Source organism: Saimiri boliviensis, chromosome 2, assembly GCF_048565385.1.
Source record: "Saimiri boliviensis isolate mSaiBol1 chromosome 2, mSaiBol1.pri, whole genome shotgun sequence".
NCBI classification, from domain to species: Eukaryota; Metazoa; Chordata; class Mammalia; order Primates; family Cebidae; genus Saimiri; species Saimiri boliviensis.
Genome location: NC_133450.1, coordinates 47,414,245 through 47,433,292, shown reverse-complemented (window position 1 = coordinate 47,433,292; position 19,048 = coordinate 47,414,245). Strand labels below are relative to the sequence as shown.

The 19,048-nt window shown below is 57.0% G+C and overlaps 1 protein-coding gene across 9 annotated transcripts; it reads right to left on the bottom strand.

Annotated features, from left to right (window-relative positions):
• Positions 1 to 1,004: 1,004 nt before the first annotated feature.
• Positions 1,005 to 18,910, bottom strand: CARMIL3 (capping protein regulator and myosin 1 linker 3). 9 transcript variants are annotated; one of them, XM_039469437.2, is made up of 40 exons: positions 18,685 to 18,910; positions 17,067 to 17,161; positions 16,728 to 16,778; positions 16,565 to 16,624; positions 16,355 to 16,470; positions 16,052 to 16,149; positions 15,724 to 15,794; positions 15,550 to 15,623; positions 15,242 to 15,317; positions 15,072 to 15,160; positions 14,468 to 14,562; positions 14,156 to 14,242; positions 13,841 to 13,950; positions 13,620 to 13,697; positions 12,982 to 13,058; positions 12,798 to 12,902; positions 12,639 to 12,708; positions 12,093 to 12,174; positions 11,868 to 11,964; positions 11,668 to 11,722; positions 11,416 to 11,588; positions 11,138 to 11,206; positions 10,807 to 10,900; positions 10,615 to 10,713; positions 10,100 to 10,228; positions 9,816 to 9,929; positions 8,890 to 9,065; positions 7,990 to 8,077; positions 7,715 to 7,852; positions 7,373 to 7,436; positions 7,036 to 7,244; positions 6,555 to 6,658; positions 5,622 to 5,937; positions 4,628 to 4,756; positions 3,913 to 3,979; positions 3,711 to 3,800; positions 2,025 to 2,143; positions 1,761 to 1,941; positions 1,480 to 1,590; positions 1,005 to 1,358 (listed from the first exon to the last, which is right to left on the bottom strand). In XM_039469437.2, exons 1-40 carry the CDS (start codon positions 18,722 to 18,724, stop codon positions 1,330 to 1,332), a joined length of 4,125 nt encoding a protein of 1,374 aa, XP_039325371.2. In that variant the 5' UTR covers positions 18,725 to 18,910; the 3' UTR covers positions 1,005 to 1,329. The 9 variants fall into 9 exon arrangements, with proteins under 9 accessions (XP_039325371.2, XP_039325373.2, XP_074249343.1 ...); XM_039469439.2 differs by having other exon boundaries at positions 1,005 to 1,355; XM_074393242.1 differs by having other exon boundaries at positions 1,480 to 1,575.
• Positions 18,911 to 19,048: the final 138 nt, after the last annotated feature.

Genomic DNA, 19,048 nt, shown 5'->3' with positions numbered 1-19,048 from the left:
ATCAGTAAGGAAGGGAAGTAAGCAGTTGCCTGGGGAGCTGCAAACCACACGTGAAGACATTTGGGCACATTGTGGTCTGTGATGAGTACGCAAGAGCATTTACCTTCACCCTCCATCCCCTTAAGCTGCTCGTGTATTAATGTAGCAGCCATTTACTGAGCATCTCCTGGGTGTCAGGCACTGTGCCAGGTGTTGGGGCTACACAGGTGATTAAGACACAGCCTCTGCCCTTAGGGGAGGCAGATGTATATGGAACAGGGAGACAGAGACAGAATAAGCCAATACACCAACTGAATTAAGTGTGACAGGTGCAATGTTACAGACCTGCTCAGGATGCATTGGGAGCTCATTAACGGAGGGTGCAATATGGATGAGTGGGGAAGGCGTCAGGAAAGGCTTCACAGAGGAAGAGGCTTTTGAGTGGGGTCTTGAATGCCAAAATAGTATTTGCTAGGACACCATGGAAGACAGCTACTTTAGTTGTTGACCTTCTCATGCCACCGAGACTTCTGTTCACCTACAAGCCACTCTGTTATTCAGAATTCTGACTAGTGAGGGTGACCCCAGGACGACACAACATCATTTAATTCCCCCATTAGTGTGCATGCACATGTACACGCACACACACACATGCACACACACGTGCACACACACACACACACACACACACCCTGCTCCTCAGTGTCCTTCTGGTACACCAGGGCTTCCAATCCCATTACACCTCCAAAAGCTGGACAGACACTGGTGCTGGTTTCTGTCCTTTTGGTTCCTTCTCCAGACAGCTCAGCCCTGACCCTGTGTATAACACCCACTTTGGCTTGGAGACTTAGTCCCTTTCCCTCAGCAGTTATGTTTTTAAATCCTGCTCCTCTCAGAACCCCAGGTCTATCCCTGTGGGATGTTTCTCACTTTTCCCTACTGTGGCCAAGCTCTGAGGGTTTCTGGGAAGGAAGCAGATGGTGGAGGCCGTGAATGGGGACGATAGCAGAGACTTGAGGCAGGCAGTGATTTTGTTTTTTTATTCTATACAAGTGGGGAGAGAGTCCCTGGGCATAGAGGGACAGAGATCCACACTCCCGGGGGAGGAGACAGGCCCCTACCCGGAAGCTCTCTGCAGAGAGAGGAATCGAGGCAGGTACTGAGAGCCTCCATCTCTCCAGGTGGCTCCCTCTCTTCTAGTTCCTGCCGCCAGCTCCCCCATGCCTGGTCCTGCTGTCTTGCCCCTGTAGGACAGGGGCTGGCAGGGGGCCCTGGGGGGCTAGGGGTGGATAGGGGTCCAAGTCCTTGTGAGGCACATGTCGAGGGCTGAGGAGGGTGTTGTGGCAGCTGTCAGTCTGTTCCTGGCTCACTGGTTCCTGCTGGGGACAAATCCAGGGAGTCCTGTTTCCTGGGCAGGGACAAGTGGCCACCTGGCATTGGGGGTAGGGGATTGTTGGACAGATAGGTGGGAAGGGGGAACTGCCCTCTCACCACCAGCACCTGTGGGGTCAGGGGGCCGTCTTCTATCAGGTTCCAGCTTGTCACAGGACTGTGCCCGCCGTGTCCTCTTGGGCTTCAGGGGGGCAGTCCGCCGGCCTGGATCAGGAGGCCCTGAAATAACAGTCAAAGCAGGCCTATCACAGGAGTGGGGCTCAGGCTAGGATGCTCATCCAGGCTGTGACTCCTGGTTGTCACTCATTCCATGCTCTGGAAGAGGACCTGACGTGGGCAGCAAAGTCCTAGAGGTGCCCCGAGCCCCCCACTCAGCCAGGGTGGCCGACCTTGGACTTCGGGCTCCTCTTGGTCTTGCTGTGAGCCCAGCCTTAGCCGGTGTTTGTTGACTCCTGGAGCTGCACCCCCAGCCTCAGCTTCCTCCCTGACCCCTGGCTCCTGGGGAGGCTGGCGACCCCTGGGCACAGCCATTGGCTTGGGAAGCTGTGGAGCTAGAGGGGGGTCCTGTAGCTGGTGGAGGAAGGAAGATGCTGGCTCAGTTAGTCCCTTTGCCTCATCAAAGTGCCTCCCCTGCCCACCTTGCGGGCCCTCACCTTGGCATTCCTAGCTGGAAGTGTCCTCTCTGGGAAGAGGGTCCCCTCCTTCTCCTCTTCCCCATCTTGGGAGGCTGGGCTGGGGCTCTGGCAGCTGTGGTTGGGGGCATTCTCTTCAGCTAGGGATGGGAGAGAGGAGAAGCTGCAGGAAAAGGCATTCTTGCATAGCCCTTCCCCATCTCAATCCAGTGAAGCCCTGGAGGCCAGGACTTTCTCCCTCCAAGCCCACTTTCTCCTATGTTTCTGCCTTTCATGTGCCTTTCTATGTCCATGTTCCTTAGCCCTTGTTTCCCAGGATCATCCTGAGGCCATCACCTCTGGAGGGGACTCTGGCTTAGCTGTCCCTCTTGCAGAGCAGTGCCTGAGCCCTTTCCTGCTGGGGCAGAGCCAGGGCGCAGGGCCTGCTGGGTCCACAGGCATGGCTGCTCATCCAGGCTGCAGTGCCCTGGGGGCTCTGCCAAGGCTGCAGCCTGGCATTCCCAGAACTCTGTGTGAAAGTCTGATTTAGATGGAGAGGTGCCCTGGCACACTCATCTCCCACCCCTGTGGCCTTTACGCAACATGAGCCTGTGGGTCTGACACTGGAAAGCATTGTCTGCGTGTGGATATGTGAGGTGTGTGTGCAGTGGGGCAACTGACTATTGTGGTTTCCTTAATGAAAGATGGAGCCCTACTTTGGGTGCTTTAATTAGCCTGTGTGTGGGATGGAAAAATCAGCCAAGATGCCCCCAGTCCTGGGTTGGCCTTGGAGGAAGAGGCAAGGGCACGGGCACTCCAAGTTTCAGGACGGCCTGGTTCTGCACTACAGGGGAGAGAGGGGAAGATGCAGAATGGGTGGAATGGGACAGTGGGGAGCATGTGGCCTGAGCCAGACCAGCCTGCTTAGCTCTTAGCTCTTTCTGGCCCTTACGCCCTAGGCTGGTGGTGGGAGTGGAAGAGGCTGAGGGAGTGTCTCCATCTATAGGGAGGTTTTGTCTATGTCAGTATTGATGGAAGGTTGCAGTCCAGGCCTCTGGCAAGTGAAGTTGATGCTGAGCTGACCAGCTTTTCTTTAGTGGCTCCCTAAATGGAAGGTGCTCTGAAGCCAGCAGAAGGGAAGTGTCGTGCCTGGGGTAATCCCCAGTCCCTTCGCTTTTATTCCTCCAGTCATGAAGCCAGAAAGTAAATGACTTGTTTAAGATCGTGGGTGGCTGAGGAAGACTAATACCACAGGTTTCTGACCTCCAAGGCAGAGCTTTTGCCCATGTTTGGGGCACCTTTCTGTGTGAGCTGAGGGTGAGTTGTTGAGTGACATCTGAAGGAGGCTGGAATGTGTGAGGTGGGCTTGGCATAGCTGATACTTGCTGGCAGTTTGGCTTGCCCAACCTCTTCCCAGCAAGGTACAGAGAGAAGCCTTCTCTACAGAGGGTACCACTGTGCTGATGGTGGCCACAGGCTGCAGCTGCCCTAGAGAATTCACCAGAGCCATCCTGTCTGCTAACACTGGAGAAGCCGCTTTTGTTCTGTAGAAGCTTTGTTTGGATTGGGTTGTCTCTTTTGGATATAGCTTTTACATATCCTTAAACATTTTCACTGTGCTGACTTCTCACTGCCACACCTTGGCCATAAATTCCCCAGCCATGGCTTCTGTTTCTTTGGATACACTCTGGGCTTTCAATACTGCTGCCCGAAAGAGGCTTTCCATACCTATGTGCCATGTAGCCTCTGCTCGGCGCATGGCGCTGAAGCTTGGTTTGGTGCTTTGGGGTGGTGGTGGGGGCTTCCAGGCTCCAGGCCCTGGAGTAGAGAGAGGGGATGAGAAAGAGGGAAGGAGAAATGAATAAGGTAGATTAGGAGGGGTCCTTGAGAAGAGGGGTCAAAGGAAGGGCTTGAATATGACCGTTCTTACCTGCATCATCTGAAGAGCGCCGTTTCTGCCAGGTCTGGGTGCTGCCCTCCTGGTCTGGGCCTGGGCCCTGAAAGAACAGTGGGTCAGGCTGCAAGAAAGTCTCCTCCATGGCAGGACTGCAGCTGACAAAGGGCTTCTGCTCTAGCATCTCCACATCATCCTCATGTCATTAGTTCCTAGACACTTAAACTGTTTCCCAAAGAATGGCATGCATACCTCCCCAGGGGCACAAGAAATGCTTACACAAATAAGTATACTTCCATATTTATAGTTACATGTTTATTTTATGTGTAGTAGAAGAAAACATGACTCATTCAAAAAGCCTGTGATTTTAAAGATAATAATGCCTAGGTCTAGCCTAAGTTAAAAAAAGGTGAGTTAATTTAAATAAAAATATTATTTAAGTAATAATTCAGGTAAAAATCAGTCACAAAGGTTATAGTTGAGTCAACATTGCTTGGGAAACAGAGCTCTAGAGGTACGTATTTTTATAACCCCTCATTTTACAGTAAAGAAGGAGAGGCTCCAAGAGGTTAAGTGACCAGTCCAGGATTCCATGGCAAGTATGTGGTGGGGGCTGAACAGCAGCTAATATCTTCTAATTTCAAAGCATCTGCTTTCCCTACTGAGCCACCAGGGATGAGGGAGCGGGGAGGAGAGGGTGGTGGACAGGTACCCTCAGGATCCACAGTTTGTTGTCCCAGGCTCCACTCACCTCTTGTTTCCCATCGAAGCTCCAACCCTTGGCTCTTTCCAACCCGGGAAGGGCGACACCATGAACCCTTGGCTGCTGTGCTGTCCCAGGGGCTGGGCCCTCCTCCCCTGGCTCCGACCCCTCAGTGCCCTAGAACAAGGTCTCTTATTAACAGTTCCTGGTGGAAGGGGGCTCCCCAGGCTGCAAGGGAGTTGCCATGAGGACCCCTTCCTCACGGAGCCCCTGGGCATGGGGAAGCCCTGCTGAGACCCTCTAAAGCAGGTGTCCCCAAACTTTTTACACAGGGGGCCAGTTCACTGTCCCTCAGACCGTTGGAGGGCCGCCACATACTGTGCTCCTCTCACTGACCACCAATGAAAGAAGTGCCCCTTCCTGAAGTGCGGCGGGGGGCTGGATAAATGGCCTCAGGGGGCCGCATCCGGCGCACGGGGCTGTAGTTTGGGGACGCCTGCTCTAAAGAGTCCTTCCGCCGGGCTCGGTGGCTCAAGCCTGTAATCCCAGCACTTTGGGAGGCCAAGGCGGGTGGATCACGAGGTCAAGAGATCGAGACCATCCTGGTCAACATGGTGAAACCCCGTCTCTACTAAAAATACAAAAAAATTAGCTGGGCATGGTGGCACGTGCCTGTAATCCTAGCTACTCAGGAGGCTGAGGCAGGAGAATTGCCTGAACCCAGGAGGCGGAGGTTGCGGTGAGCCGAGATCGCGCCATTGCACTCCAGCCTGGGTAACAAGACCGAAACTCCGTCTCAAAAAAAAAAAAAAAAAAAAAAAAAAAAAAGAGTCCTTCCAATGCCTGCATTCACATACAGCACTCCCAGCATGCTCTTGGCTATGGTCTTAGTCCATTCTCAAGGAGAGGAGAACAGATATGACCAACATTCCCAAGAACCCTGGGTCCTAGCATTCCTCCATTAAGCTTGGGGTGGGGTAGGAGACTGGGATATGTGTGGGGCAGGAAAAGGTGAAGATACAGCATCCCCTGCCTCACTTACCATCTTCCTCCGGAAGGAAGGCCCCCGGCCCCCACCAAATCCAGGGAGGAGGCTGCCGTCCTCCTCTGGGCTCCAGCAGGGAGAGGAGTTATTGCCAAGGCTTGCAGGGTCTGGGCTGGGGGGGCTCTCCTGAGTCGGGGGAGGGGGTGGGGGTGGAGGGAGGAGGAGTCCAGTGGTGGGGGACCCTGGCCCCCTGTCCCCCTTGAAGCTCCGGGGCCGACGAAAGTGAAACAGGCCCCGGCGCCTCTTCTTCTGAAGTGGAGGCAGCGGTGGCTCCGAGAGTCCTGGCCGCACGGTCCTCAGAGTCCGGGGGTAGCTGGTAGTTGGGGTAAGTTAGTGACAAATGCCAGATGCAAGCTCAATCCTGGGTCTGCTGAACCTGCTTTCCTTTCATCTGGTCTCTCCTGCTGCACTGCAGCCCTTTCCACTTAGTTTTGAGGGGAGATGATGCCCTCACCTTCCCTGTCCCATTGTAATCCTCCGGCAGCCTTTCCCCCAGACTGACTATTTCCTCCCATCTCCCTCACCAGCCCCGCATCTCCTCTCAGCTTCTCCAAGTGACCTGGTTCCTCATGGACAGACACCGGGCAGTCAGCTGGACGGTGCGGGGAACACTACCTCCTGGACCTGTCACCACTAAAATGGTATCCTGTCCCAGGGCTGCTGCCCCCCGCCTCCCTCTCATCCCCACCTGCCCCCGACCCCACTGTGGTGGTTCACTCTTGCCCCATTTCTTCCCAGCTGTCCTGAGAAGATGCAGAGGCCATTGGACCTAAGGGCTAGGTGGGGAAGGATGAGAATGTGGGGAAATGTCCTACGGAGACTGGCTTTGGGCATCGTTGTTATAGAGACTCCCACGGGAGCTGGGAGGACATGGAGCCCTTCCAGGGCCTTGGGCCCTGCTGAAAATGGGAGTGTGTTTAGGCATCACACCTGGAACTTTCATCCATGACCCTTCGGCTGAAGAAGTCCTCCAGCCCCTCATCTAGGCGGGTGGCCATCCCATTCTCCTGACGAGTCCCAGGTGCTGACATCTGCTGGGAGGAAAGTCCTGTGGGACATCTCATCTAGGTCCGGAAGTCCCACCTCCCATCCACTCAGGGCATTTCCCTTTGGGCTTGGACATTTATGGAAATTTACACGTCGGTTCACCCGGTGTTTCCTAAGCTTGGTGTCTCTTGGTGTTCTTGGTGGCTCTATCCTTCACCAAAATAAGAATGGCACTGCCTGGCAGACAAAGATTTCTTATATGTGACAAGGTCTAACTCCCATACAAACTGGATAATCCCTCATCTGTTCACTGGCATGCCTGGGCTCCTGCCTATCTCTGGCATTGGGGTCCTAAACGTAAAACCCTTGGCTCTGGCATCACACTAAGTGAAGGTGATCCTCTTGTGAGGCCTTAGGGACTCACGCTGGGCCGACCAGGTCCTGGAGGTGTGGTCCTGGGTGGGCGGGGCCTCCCTTGTGTTTGATGCCTTAGTTTGTAGCCATGAGTAGGCAGCTCAGATAGACCTTCCCAGGAGCCACTAGCTGTGGGCTGGCTGCCCCCGAGTCCTGAGAACCAGCCAGGGGGGATCCCCAGGTTCCCCAGTTGGCTTTCCATGTCCTGAGGGCTCCCACCTGCAAGGACAGCAGCATCAGAGGGACTAGCAAAGGAATAGGGAGAAAGTAGGATGGGGAGACAGAAATATTCAAGGGAAAGAGGGGCTATGGAGGATGCCCATGAGAACAGAGGCTGGGAGACTCACTGATGAAGGCAGATACTGGCCGGATCTTGCGGCAGCGTTTCTGCTTTTTGATGGCCATAGTGTCCTGTAGAAATGAAGACAAGTGGCAGGGCCAGGAACCTCACCCAGAGCTACCCGCTCCTCATAAAGCCTTCTCATTTGAATCCATTCTGCCCCTCACGCCTCAGGGGGTTGAGCCATTGGGATGAAGGAAGAGATTGGGCTGGATTGGGGTTGGGGGCAGAAGGCCAGGCACAGTGAGGTGGCCAGGGGAGTCCAGAGCAGTAGAAGGGGACACTGTTGTGCAGGTTTAAGGGCAAGGCCCAGGTTATTAAGGAGGGGAGCAGGAAGTGGGGGACTCACAATGTTGGTCCCAAGTTCATCATCTGTGGTCTCCTCATGGTCATGATTCCGGCCTCGGCCCCGGGAGGACAGATCCTGCCCTTGTCCTGGGCCTCCTGGTGGATCTGACAGTGTCCTTAGCTGGGTCAGGTGCCGGGCCTGGGGAAGGGCAGGTATGAACAGGATTCCAATGAAGGTGCCCACCTCCCAGGGCCTTGGGAGGAGGGTGATTAGGGAGACAGGATGATGTGGGGTGGAGAGCATGCCCGAGCTAGGCCAGGTTGCAGAAGCCTTACCAGGCTCTTGTGGGAATGATAGAGCTCTTGCAGGATCTCATCCACTATGGAGTTGGTTAGGTAGGTGACGACTGAGAGCTTCACTTCGCTGTGGGCACAGGTGCGGCTGCTCAGAACAGTAGCACCTAAGCCCCCTACATGGCCCCTGAGCCACTCCCTCCCACAGAGCCTGAGAGAATGGCCAGCTGGCCTGGCCTGGATGCCCATGAAGAGCATGTAGCTGCGAAAGGAGGCAGCCTAGGCTCGAGACACTCTGTTCTCCATAAGCACACATCTAGTCCCACCCTGGAGCCCCCAGCCCAACTATGTGTGGGGACAGAGGAATTAGAGGAGAAGAAGGAACAAGGGGACCCTAGGTTAGGCCCCTGGAGCCCCAGTGGAACATGGCAAGGTCACTGGGGTGCTGAGTAACTAAATCCTGCTAGTTGCTACTGTGAGGGTAGAAAAGACCTCTCCTTGAGCCTGGCTGTTTCATGGGTATGTGTACTAGTTTTCCTTTGCTTTGGTGAGTGGTGGCACCCAGACCCAGAATGAAAGAACTCTAGGGGCAATGAAAACTGGGAGGAAGACAGAGCTTCCATGTACCTAACTCAGCGACCTTTCTTTGTCCATGCCTCTGAGGGAGCATTGTGTATTTCTCATTCCTGGTGTATGTGTGTGAGTGTGTGTGTGTACACCTGTGGGCACCACCTTGGCTCCTAAACCCCAGCTCAGCACTTAGTTTTCTAGGGCAAAGACCAGTCAGACCCTAAATAGCAAGGTTGCATTTGGTTAAAGATTGATCCTTGCAATGGAGATTGTACCATTCATTATTCATTGCTGATAACTCTCCAGTCCCAAGTCCCTAAGTGATCTGGGCCAAATCCAGCCCAGCTCCCAGCCCTGCCCTTTGCCTCTCACTCCAGCTTGTTCTGAATGTCCTGTCCTGCTTGCTCCAGCAGCGCCCCTCTGATGAAGTTCCGGGGTACAGTGACACGTTCTGCCACATTGCTCAGCATCTTGTTGTGCCCCTCTGCCACCCGCATGGCCACAGGGCATAACTCCTGTGTCAGGCTGACCATGGACTCCAGGATCACCTAGTATTGGGGAAAGGGAGGCCAGAGGCCCAAGGCAAGCAGGGTCAGGGCTGGCACCACAGGAGAAGTGACTTTCTCTATTCCAGCCCCTCATGCTAAGAGGGTCCCACCTACAGTCACAAAACCATTAGTGGCAGAGCCTTGGACACTCAGGCTTCCCCACTTTCTGGTCAGTGCTCCTTCCACCCTACCATATAGACAGGGGGAGTCAGTCCAAGGATCAAAACCCAGAGCGGGGCCGGGCACAGTGGCTCACGCCTGTAATCCCAGCACTTTGGGAGGCTGAGGTGGTGGATCACTTGAGGTCAGGAGTTCAAGACCAGTCTAACCAACATGATGAAACCCCATCTCTACTAAAAATACAATAACTAGCCAGGCACTGTGGCATGAGCCTGTAATCCCAGCTACTTGGGAGGCAAAGTCAGGAGAATCACTTGAACTTGGGAGGTAGAGGTTGCACTGAGCTGAGATCACTCCAGCCTGGGCGACAGAGTGAGACTGTCTCAAAAAAAAAAAAAAAAAAAAATATTCAAAGGGTGGCAGACAGAGTTCAGGGACAAAGCTAGCAGAAAAAAATCCCAAGCTCATATTGTAGCAATGCCTTGGCACAGTGGGACTGTGTGTGGTCTCGACTCTGTGCCTGTCCTCCTGGCCCTCCAGTAGTCTCCCCAGTTTGACTTCAGTTCTTGGCTTAGGACCTCAGTCAACACTGGGCTCCCACCATGGCTTCCTCCTTCCTCCAGTACTTGCCTGCAGTTCCTTGTCCACAGCTTTGGACACCTCACTTGCTACTGATTCCAGCCTCTGCCGCACAGGCCCGTCATTGGCCAGCACGTGGCCCAGCTCATAGAGGCTGGGAAACAGCTGGAGAAGGAAGGGGTTATGATTAGCAGGCCAGAACCAGGACTTGCTAGGTCTCTGGGGGGCCTATGCTAGGAAGGCAGATGCACAGGGCAGGGCTGGCATGGCTTAGCATGGTCAGCCTTCTTGGGTTCTCTAGACTGCGGGGGAAGGGTGGGCTTCGGAGGGCTCACCGCCCTGGAGTTCTTGGCATCCTTGATGAGGTCCCGAGCGTAGAGCAGCTCATCCTGCACGGGCTCCAGGGGACACAGCCTCAGGGCCCGAACCTCCTCCTGCACCCGTCCACACAGCCGCTGCAGCATCTGGAGCACAGTGGCAGGAGTGTCAAGGGGACCCCTGCTTCCACATCTTCACAGGTGGGACCCCTTAGGTGGTGCTACTGGTGCTGGCACCGACAGTGGTGGAGATGATGTCTCTGGCTGGCCTGGTCTCCCTTGCTATGGCCTTCTTGAATGCCCAGGTGAGCTCCTGGAGTCCTGTGCACTCCTGTGTTCGCCCACGTATGTTTGAAACATATGCAGGACATATCCTGCAGGTCCTTTCTTTATGCTTCCCCACATGCTCAGTCCAGTGATAAGGACCACCATGCAGTGCCTCTTCATGCTCCCCTACTCAGTTTTCTCTCACATCACACCTGTGCCCTGCATGCCCCAGGCGTGCCCCCTGTGTCCCAGAGGGAAACGTTTACTTGCTCGGCGCTGCTGGTCACCAGGCCCTGCTGCAGCCTGAAGGCCTGCTCCTGGGGGCATGTCTGGGAGTGGTTGTTCCTCACTAAGCACCATTGGATCTAGAGACGATGGGGGTGGTGGGTCAGGGCCTAGGGATGTGGGCTGCCCGCTGCCCCTTGCTGTCCCACCCTGCTTAGGACAGCACCCTGCACCTTCTGCCAGACGTCCTCGGTGCGCTCAGGGGCGCTGCGGTAGGCTTGGGAGATGTCACTCACGGGGAAGGACATGAAGCGCAACGTGTGGTTGCTGTGGGACACAGGGGCACAGCTGAGTGGGAACAGGTGGGGATGGGAGGCCCCTGCCTCCTCTGTTGGTAAGCCACCCTCCAGCCCCTTTGCTCATCACTTCTCTCTTTCATGGCCCTTCCTAAAATTTCTGTGCAAATAGGCCAAAGGGGCTGGGGTGGGGCAAGAGTTGTTCAGGCCTGATTCAGGCACAGGGAGGCTAGGGACTTGGATTAGGGCAGGACCATGGTCTACTCACCTCTCCAGGGCCCTTGCGATGTCCAGGAAGCCCAGGGCAGATGTATTGTTCCGATCCCATAGGATAGTTCTGGGGGCAGGGTAACCACCAGTTTGGCACCCCTCCCCGCCCCGGGTCCCTACTAGGGGCCAGGGACACAATCCTCTTGGTCAGAGATGGTTCTGGGGCTGGGGGTCTTCTGGAAGCTGTGATCCAGAGCATCAAGGCAAGCAGGGAGATTGTGTATGTATGGGGAGGGGCTGGGGCTCCAGGTCAGGGAGTCCAGGTGTGGGCCCCACCTGAGGGAGGAGTTTATCTGCAGGGCCTTAGACAGCATCTTGGCCCCGATGTCCTCCATGCCATTGCCGCTCAGATCCACCTTGGCTAGGCAGGTGTTGCTGCCCAGGGCATTGATGAGGATACTGGTGCGAAGCTTCAGCCGGGAGTCTGCCACCGACAGGGACTGCAGGGACTGTGTGGGCAAGGTGGGGTTGGGCCCAGTCCCAGAAGCCTCCTCCAACTGCAGGTCCCTCCCAGGCCCAGGCACTCACACAGTCCTCTTCCTGGATCAGCTGTACCAGCTTGTGGAGGATCTCCTCCAGGGTCCTGCAGGGAGGCGGGGCTCAGAGTAGGAGGGGAGGGGCTGGGGTCATGCTATTGGAGGAGAGAGGTGGCCAGAGGTAATGCGGTGAGCTAAGAGGATGGATGAATGATGGGACGAGGGTCTGTGGGCATGGAAAGGGGGCCTCACTTGGCCTTGACATTGAAGTTCTTGCCCAGAAACAGGTGCTTGAGGGACTTGTTCTTGCCAAGGGCGGGCACCAGTGTCAGGAGGTCCGAGTCAAACCCTGGTGAGCAAATGGGAGAGGCCTGGCCTCGAGGCCTGAGACTGACTGGTGTCCCTTCAGGGCTGCTTCTGCATGCCCCAGGCCCCTGTTCTCCTCTGGCCCCAGGGAAGGGAGGCACTGTTACTCACCATTGTCCGACAGATCCAGGCTGCCTACACAGGCGACAGCTCCCAGTTGCTCCTGCAAGGCTTGGGCTCCCGCTGAGCGGAGCTGCAGGGACAAGGTGAGGTGGTGAAGGCAGGGATTGGGGTGGGGGATATGGTACCTTTAATAATTAGAGATCAGAGTACTCACACCAGGACTCAAGGTCATGCCAGGATCTGGGTGTAAAATCAGGGAGGCTCTTTCCCTACACCAGATCCTTCCCTAGGGCTCACTTTCCTCCCTTTAGCCAGAAAGGCCGCTATTCCTGAGACAGCTTGCTCCTGCCCTCTGGTGGAAAAGTCTGGTATATCCCACCCCAAAACTTGAAGGACCGAGATACTAGAAACTGAAAATGAATGGCCTCTGGAAAACAGGGCCACACCTCAGACAGAGAGGAACGTGGTGGTGTGGCCAGGTCAGGGGGTTGCAGAGGGTCAGCACAGAGGCTAGATGGAGGCAGGGTTTGACTTAGGTCCAAGAAATGCACATGGGTGGCGGGCGGGCAGAGGTGCTGGGGACTGGGGGCTCACCTCACAGCTGCTGAGATCCAGGTGTAGGTCACCGAGGTGACTGTTGAGGGAGAGGCCCTGAAGCAGCGCCCTGTGGGGGAAGGTCAGCAGGCCCTCCTTTACCCCTCCCCGCTCCCCGTGGCTCCCTTGGATGCCCCCCCAACCCTGCACCCACCCGACCTGAGGGCCTCCAGGGGCAGCTTCGTGGCTGACAGGTTGACGTGGCTCAGTGTGTAGGCGCTGCTGAAGAACTGCTTGAAGGCCGGTGGGGCCTCTCGACTCTTCCTGTGGAGAGACCCCTGGGGTCAGCAAGGGAGGGGGTTGGCCATGGCTTGCCCTATCTTCCCTTCCCCCTCCTTCCCACCTGTGGGAGCAGCTGTTGCGAGCCAGGTTGAGGTAGGTGAGGTGGGAGCAGCAGCCATGGAGCAGGGCACCGAGAAGCTGTGGGGGAGACGTAGTGGGTCTCAGGGGAGCTGGAAGGGGTGGGGGAGCGGCAGGAAAGGACCCCTCCTCCCTCTCCATCGAAGTTCCTGGCTCTTCACTTTCTGGTTGGCCTGTGGGAGCTCCACTGTTGGTGCCCACTCAGATTCTTGAAGCCTCTGTTTTTTCCCCTGTGGAACGCGGGTCTACTCCCTGTCTGGCTTCCAGGGGTGTGGAGCTGCTCATAGGCAGTGGATGTATAAAGTCAGGGCCACCATTGACTCCTAAGATGGCTTGTTCAAGTTAGGAAAAGCATCCATTCCCCCGGGACACACTTCTGTGCCAGGGCACACAGCTGGGGAATGGAGCAACGGCTGGCATTTAGGCACAGCCAGCACAACCCTGTGACCTGGATAAAGTGCCACACTGTATGAACTACGGACATTGCTTTATACTTCAGCTGAACCTGAAGTCATCCAGACAGCTCTGCCCACCTGTGTACTCAGGGATGGGGGGTGAGACAGAGGCCCACCATGGTCTCCCCAAATCACCTTGGATGGGCTTCCCCCACCAACTCCTCACCAAGTCTATGGTGCAGTCAGTCCCTGACAGGTCCAGGTGCACCAGGACATTGGGTTGGGCCAGAAAACTGTAGAGGGCCTAGAGCAGGAAGGATAGAGGAGCTGCAGGGGAAGGGATGATAGAGTCTCGCCACCGCCGGGGACCCTAGGGCAAAAGGCCTCCCAGCTCCTGAAGCTTGAGCATGCTTTCTACAGGGGGCTGAGGCTGTTCCGAGGACTCACATTGGCCTCGTCCGTGGCGAGGAGCCCAGGGTTCTTGCTCAGGTCCAGGTATCGAAGGGAGCTGGCAAAGGCTGGGTTGGCCCCAAAGGTCTGGCCGAGTGCCTGGAGCCCTGAGCACAGCGGGCACTGGGCTGGGTTGGCCCCCAGCCCCACCTCTTCCCCTCAGTACATAACTCTTCCCCACTCCCCAAACGTGGCTCCTTTTCACTCCTCTGTCCCTGAGGTGGTGTGTGAGTGTGTGGGTATACCTCTGGAGCTCAATACCCCAGGCAGCACCGGGGTAGGATCAGAGGTCAGGGGTCCTGGTGCGAGTACCTCGAGGGGAAATGGCAGTCTTGGCCAGGCACAGTTTGGTTAGGCCAGTGGGGAAGCAGAGGAGCTGCTGGCTCAGACTGAGAAATCCTGGGGAGTGGAGAGAGAAACGGGCCCAGTGAGAGGCAGGGCCATGGGCGCAGGTGGCACAAAGTCAGGTTGGGGGCTCTAGTAGGGTACAGGCCTGGGGTCAGGGATGGAGGTGTCAGGGCGGGGGGCAGGGGGCTGGAGAGCCCCTGTTCAGACCTGGTTGGGCTCTGGGCTAGGACATGGGTCTGCATTGCGATGGGGACAGGATTCAGGGCTGGGGCTCACCCTTGTCCTCGATGGGGTTGTGGGACAGAGTGAGGGCATGCAGCACACAGCTCCCGTTCTCCCCAAACACCCCGGCCAGCTTCTGGACAAAGTCCCTTCAGGGAAGGGGAGGAAGGATTTGTCCTGAGCAGAGCCCCATGTCCCAGCCCTTGGGCTTCCCCTCCTCCTCTACCTGCCTGCCTGGCTGGGGCTGCAATGGTCAGAGGGCCCCACAACAGGGGAACAGCTCAGGGCCTGTCAGGGAGCTTGTCACCACTCCGGAGTACCTGGGGGCATTCCACACCTTAGGAAGTTGTGCTGAGACAAAGGTGAGCTTTGGGTCCTCAAGACTGGAGCAGCCCACCCTGCTTGGTAGTTAATGGAAAAAGAGGATGGGGCATGGAACATCCTGGGGAAAGGCCATGGAGCTGGGGGTCAGAGGCCTGGGTGTGAGTCCTAGCTTGGCCTCCGACTTGCTTTGTGCCCTCTTTTGGCCTTGGTCTCCTCTTCTGTAAAGAGAGGCACTGGATAAGATAGACCAGAGGCCTATATCATACTCTGAGGTTCTGGGGCCCTAAAACTATATCAAGGGTGCACTACTGCCCAAGGAGGAGGCTGGCCTCACGTCTTGAGCCCGGCGTTGTCCAGCACCAGCTCTTCAAGGCTCCCCGACTTGCTCAGGGTGTGTAGCACCTGTTCTAGCACTTCAGAGCCCTGAGAAATGAGGGGGTCTTGCGATCAGGGGCCAAAGGGGGCACTACTCCTCCCACCTCACCAGCCCCTCCTAGTTCCTACCAGCCGCAAGTCCTTGCAGTAGAGTTTGGTGAACCACTGGTTGTAGGCCAGGGCTGCCACCATTAGGGCCAAGTCTCTGTGGGGATATGGAAGGGGGCAGAAAAGTGGTGAACAGGTGGCTGGGTCAGAAAAGAAGAGACCAAGGATGGGGTGGTTGGGCTGGGGAAGACCTCGATAGGTAGATGGGGATGGGATGGAGTTAGGGAAATAGAGCTGGGGCTGTGGGACCAGAAAGGTGCTTCTGGGAAAGGCTGGGATTGGGCTGGAGCTAGGAATTTGAGGGTAGAGTCTCTGCCCCATCTGCTTACCGGCTCTCCAAGTGGCTGAAATCCAAAAGATTGAACTCCCGGTTATCTTCAGCATGGTAGATGGTGTCCACATCCTTGGAGAGGTGGAACTGGCTCACACCTGCTCCCCACTTCCTCCTTGGCCCCCTCCCTCCAGGTCCCACCTGTCCCCTACGGGGCCCCTGCCCAACATACCCATTGAACCTCCTCACGGCAGTGTAGCCCATTGTAGTCACACAGAGCAGCATAGGTCTCAGAGAAGCCACCTGTGGGACAGGAAATAGGCTGGCTCCATGAGGGTAAGGAGATGGGGAATAGGCTTGGGGTTCAAGAACAGTCAAGGTCACTTTATGTGCCAGTGCTCTTTGTTCTTGTTATGCCATGAACTTCCTGAGGTCTGGGAGCTATGGAGTCCTCAGGGTAGGCAAAGCCCCTCCCCGCCTGCCCAGGCAACACCCCATGCACAAAGCACTCCCCGCAAAATGGTTTAGGGCCTACTTTCCTCACATCTGCCCCTGCTCACCGCAGACACTGTGGGTGGTAGATGTTGAAGTCTCAGAGTTGGGGGATGTGTCTCGGGGCCCCTCTGGGGTGTCTGCATTTCCACGTCGGATCAAACACCTGGAAAAGAAACAAGTCATCCCAGAGAGGGCTGGAAAGAGGCTCTTAATTCTTCACACATTATAGCTCCTGCATCCCAGGAAAAAGCAGGAGTGGGGACATGAGAGCTCTCCTTCTCCTCGGCCCTGGTCCAGGGGAAGGAGGAAGGGAAGGAGGAGTCTCCCTCTCATCTAATCCCTTAAGAGATCCCTCATTTGCCACTCACCCAGGGCCAGGGCAGACCTTGGACAGGGCAGAGCTCACATGGCGCGTCACCTGGTCCACACTTTCAGCTGATGGCAGCCGCATGCTCACCATGCCACGCTCTGTCTCCACAAGTATCTGGGGGAGAGGAAGTTTCAGACTCTCAGACTCCCTCCTCTCTGCTCCCTCCTCCAGTTGGCCCAGTAATGGGGCCCAGAGCCCTGGTACTCACCTGGTTCTGACTGAGCGTGTTGAAGGCACGGATCTCCAGGACATTGAAGGAGCTCTCCACCTAGGAGGGATGGAGATGCTCAGCTCCTGGTAAGGGCCTGGGTTGCCAGGCTCGGGAGGTAGGGAGCATGCCAGGTGCTCTCCTGCTCCTCAGCCCAACTCACCTTGGCTGGGACTTTGAGGGGAAATAGGTGGAGGCGCCAGGAGGTCAGGGCCTGCAGAGAGGAAAAGAATATCAGCAGCTCATGGTGGCTGCTGGGCCCTGGTGCTTCTGCCCTCCATAAGCCCTTCATCTCTGCTCTTGGAGTACCCCCCCAACCTGATGCCCTGTCCTAGACTTCTTCTGGACATCAACCCAGTCCAGCCCTGCCTCCTCCCTCCAGGTTTCATCTCTTCAGTGACCACCCACTTCTGTCTCTTCTGCCCTACCAGCTCCTTGCCCTCTACTGGCCAGCTGCCCTCACCAGCCACCTCCTCACTCCCCACATGCCCAGTGCCCTCACCAGCACTCGGTCCTCAAACTTCTTGGGCTTTGTTTCCAACTTCACACGATGCTGTTGGAGCACAGCCCCTTGGCTCAGGCACCTCCGGATGCTGTCTGAGGGTGGGTGGGGGCCTGCTCAGAGCTTCCCCTTACCCTGGCCACCCCCACTTCCCAGGGCTCTCCAGATAGAGGCAGAGTCAGGGTCAAACGGGAAGAGAGAGAAACAGAGAGACAGAGAAAGGAGGACAGGTACAGAGGCCTTTCCTTCTTGGGTGACTTTTCATACTCTCTCTTTTTCGACTTTTCTCTTCCTATCAGAGAGGGAGTAGGGTGTGGAGAAAACCCCAGCTCCTGATGTCCCTGAGTCAGGGGACAGTTGCTGACTGTCTGTGGGAGGGTGTGTCTTACACTTCTGAGAGTGTGAAGAATTTTTCCAACCCATGCACTACAACAGCCATTGACACATACACAGTGAGTCAGTGTGTGGGGGTGTGGGGTGTCCCTTTGACTATATTCTAGGTGGTCTGGGTGTGAATGTCTGTCTTTACTATGGGTGTGCATGCCTCCTGGAGATGTCAGGGAGCCTGAGTGTAGCATTGGTGGGGACAGGTAAGTGTGAATGAGTATGCTGTGGAAGGGGCACAGAGCCAGACACTTCCTCTGTGTGCGTGTTGGGCAGGGAGAGGAATTAATGTTTAAATGAGCCCCATACCCATCTGCTGGCCGAGCCACCCGGATATAGTGTGTGTGTGTGAGTGTGTGTGTGTATGTGTGCACACATGTGCTGGGGTGCCATCTCTGTGAAGGTGTGTTTACACACATCTCATGATTGTGCTGTGTGTGTGTGCAGGTGTGGGAGATCACCACAGTGCAGCATGCCTCTGAGCATCCATGAGCATCCGGAGCTCTGCGTGGGCTAGCCTGTGTTCCTGTCTCTGGGGGTCAGAGACAATGCTGGGCAATGCTGGGTGGTTCTGAGAGCCATGCAAACGGGGGAGGCCTTGAGGTGTGGGTGGTGGGTACCGAGAAGGGGGTAGACTGGGACAGGTGCTGTGGGAGGCTAGCCGCAGAGACTCTCCTGCTCCTGGTTTTAGCTCCGATCCAGGGCCTCTTCCCTGACCCCCTTCTTTGCCCCACAGGCCTGGGCGCTGCCCAGAGCCTAAGGGGTCCTTCAGGGCCAGTTCCGGGGCGGGGCCAGGAGGAGGAGGGTGTTAAGCCACGCAGTGGTCAGGACCAGGGGCAGCTCCCATCGCCGGGCGGGGCGGGCCTGGCCCCGCCCGGCGGGGGAAGCCAGGAGTCTCTAGAGGGGAGACTGGACGCTTCACCGAGGGTGGGTCAGGAACGCCAACAGTCAGCCCCAGGGAGCGCCAGGGAACTGCACCTGTCACTGAAGGGCGGGACGGGTGGCTACGGGACAGGAAGGTCCTGATCGGGTGAGGCAAGGCGGGTAGTGGAGGATACTCCGGGGACAGCGATGCCCAGACTGGAATTCAGGGGCTGCCTTGGAGCCGGGGTGCAGGGGGTAGGGTGGGTGGGTGGGGGGTGAGGCACCAGGCTGGGGTGCACCGCGGGGAGGAACGCGCTGGATCTGGGATGCTCCCGGACGGAGCGTCCCAGAGACCGAGGCAGCCTCGTACCTTGCAACTCGCGGGTGAGCTCCACGCTGCCCTTGGCCATGGCGGCCGCTGCTGCTGAGGCTGCTGCAGAGGAGCCGCCGCCGCCGCCGCCGCGGGGGAGCCGCGGCACATGCTAGACCCGGCTTCGGCAGGGCCCGGGAGCTGAGCGCTGCAGCAGCGGCGGAGCCCGCTCCAGTCAGGGGCGGCTGCGTGAGCGCTCCTCCCCCCGCCTCGGAGCGCTGGCTCCCCCGCCCCGCCCGGAGAGCTACCGGACTGAGCATGCGCACCGCGCTGCCAAGCCGCGTGAGGCGCCGCGCGCGCTCGCGCCGACCCCTCACACCCGCTCCAGCGTGAGAGGCCCGGTGCGCGTCGCCCGGTGTCCCGG

Excerpts from the sequence above, each read along its gene's own strand:
- CARMIL3 (XM_039469437.2), bottom strand. The coding sequence starts at position 18,724 with ATGGCCAAGGGCAGCGTGGAGCTCACCCGCGAGTTGCAAG. Across the intron at positions 16,150-16,354 it reads AAGGTCTGCCCTGGCCCTGG|GTGTTTGATCCGACGTGGAA; the intron begins GTGAGTGGCAAA and ends TTTCTTTTCCAG. Across the intron at positions 11,207-11,415 it reads CAGATAAACTCCTCCCTCAG|AACTATCCTATGGGATCGGA; the intron begins GTGGGGCCCACA and ends CCCTGCCCCCAG.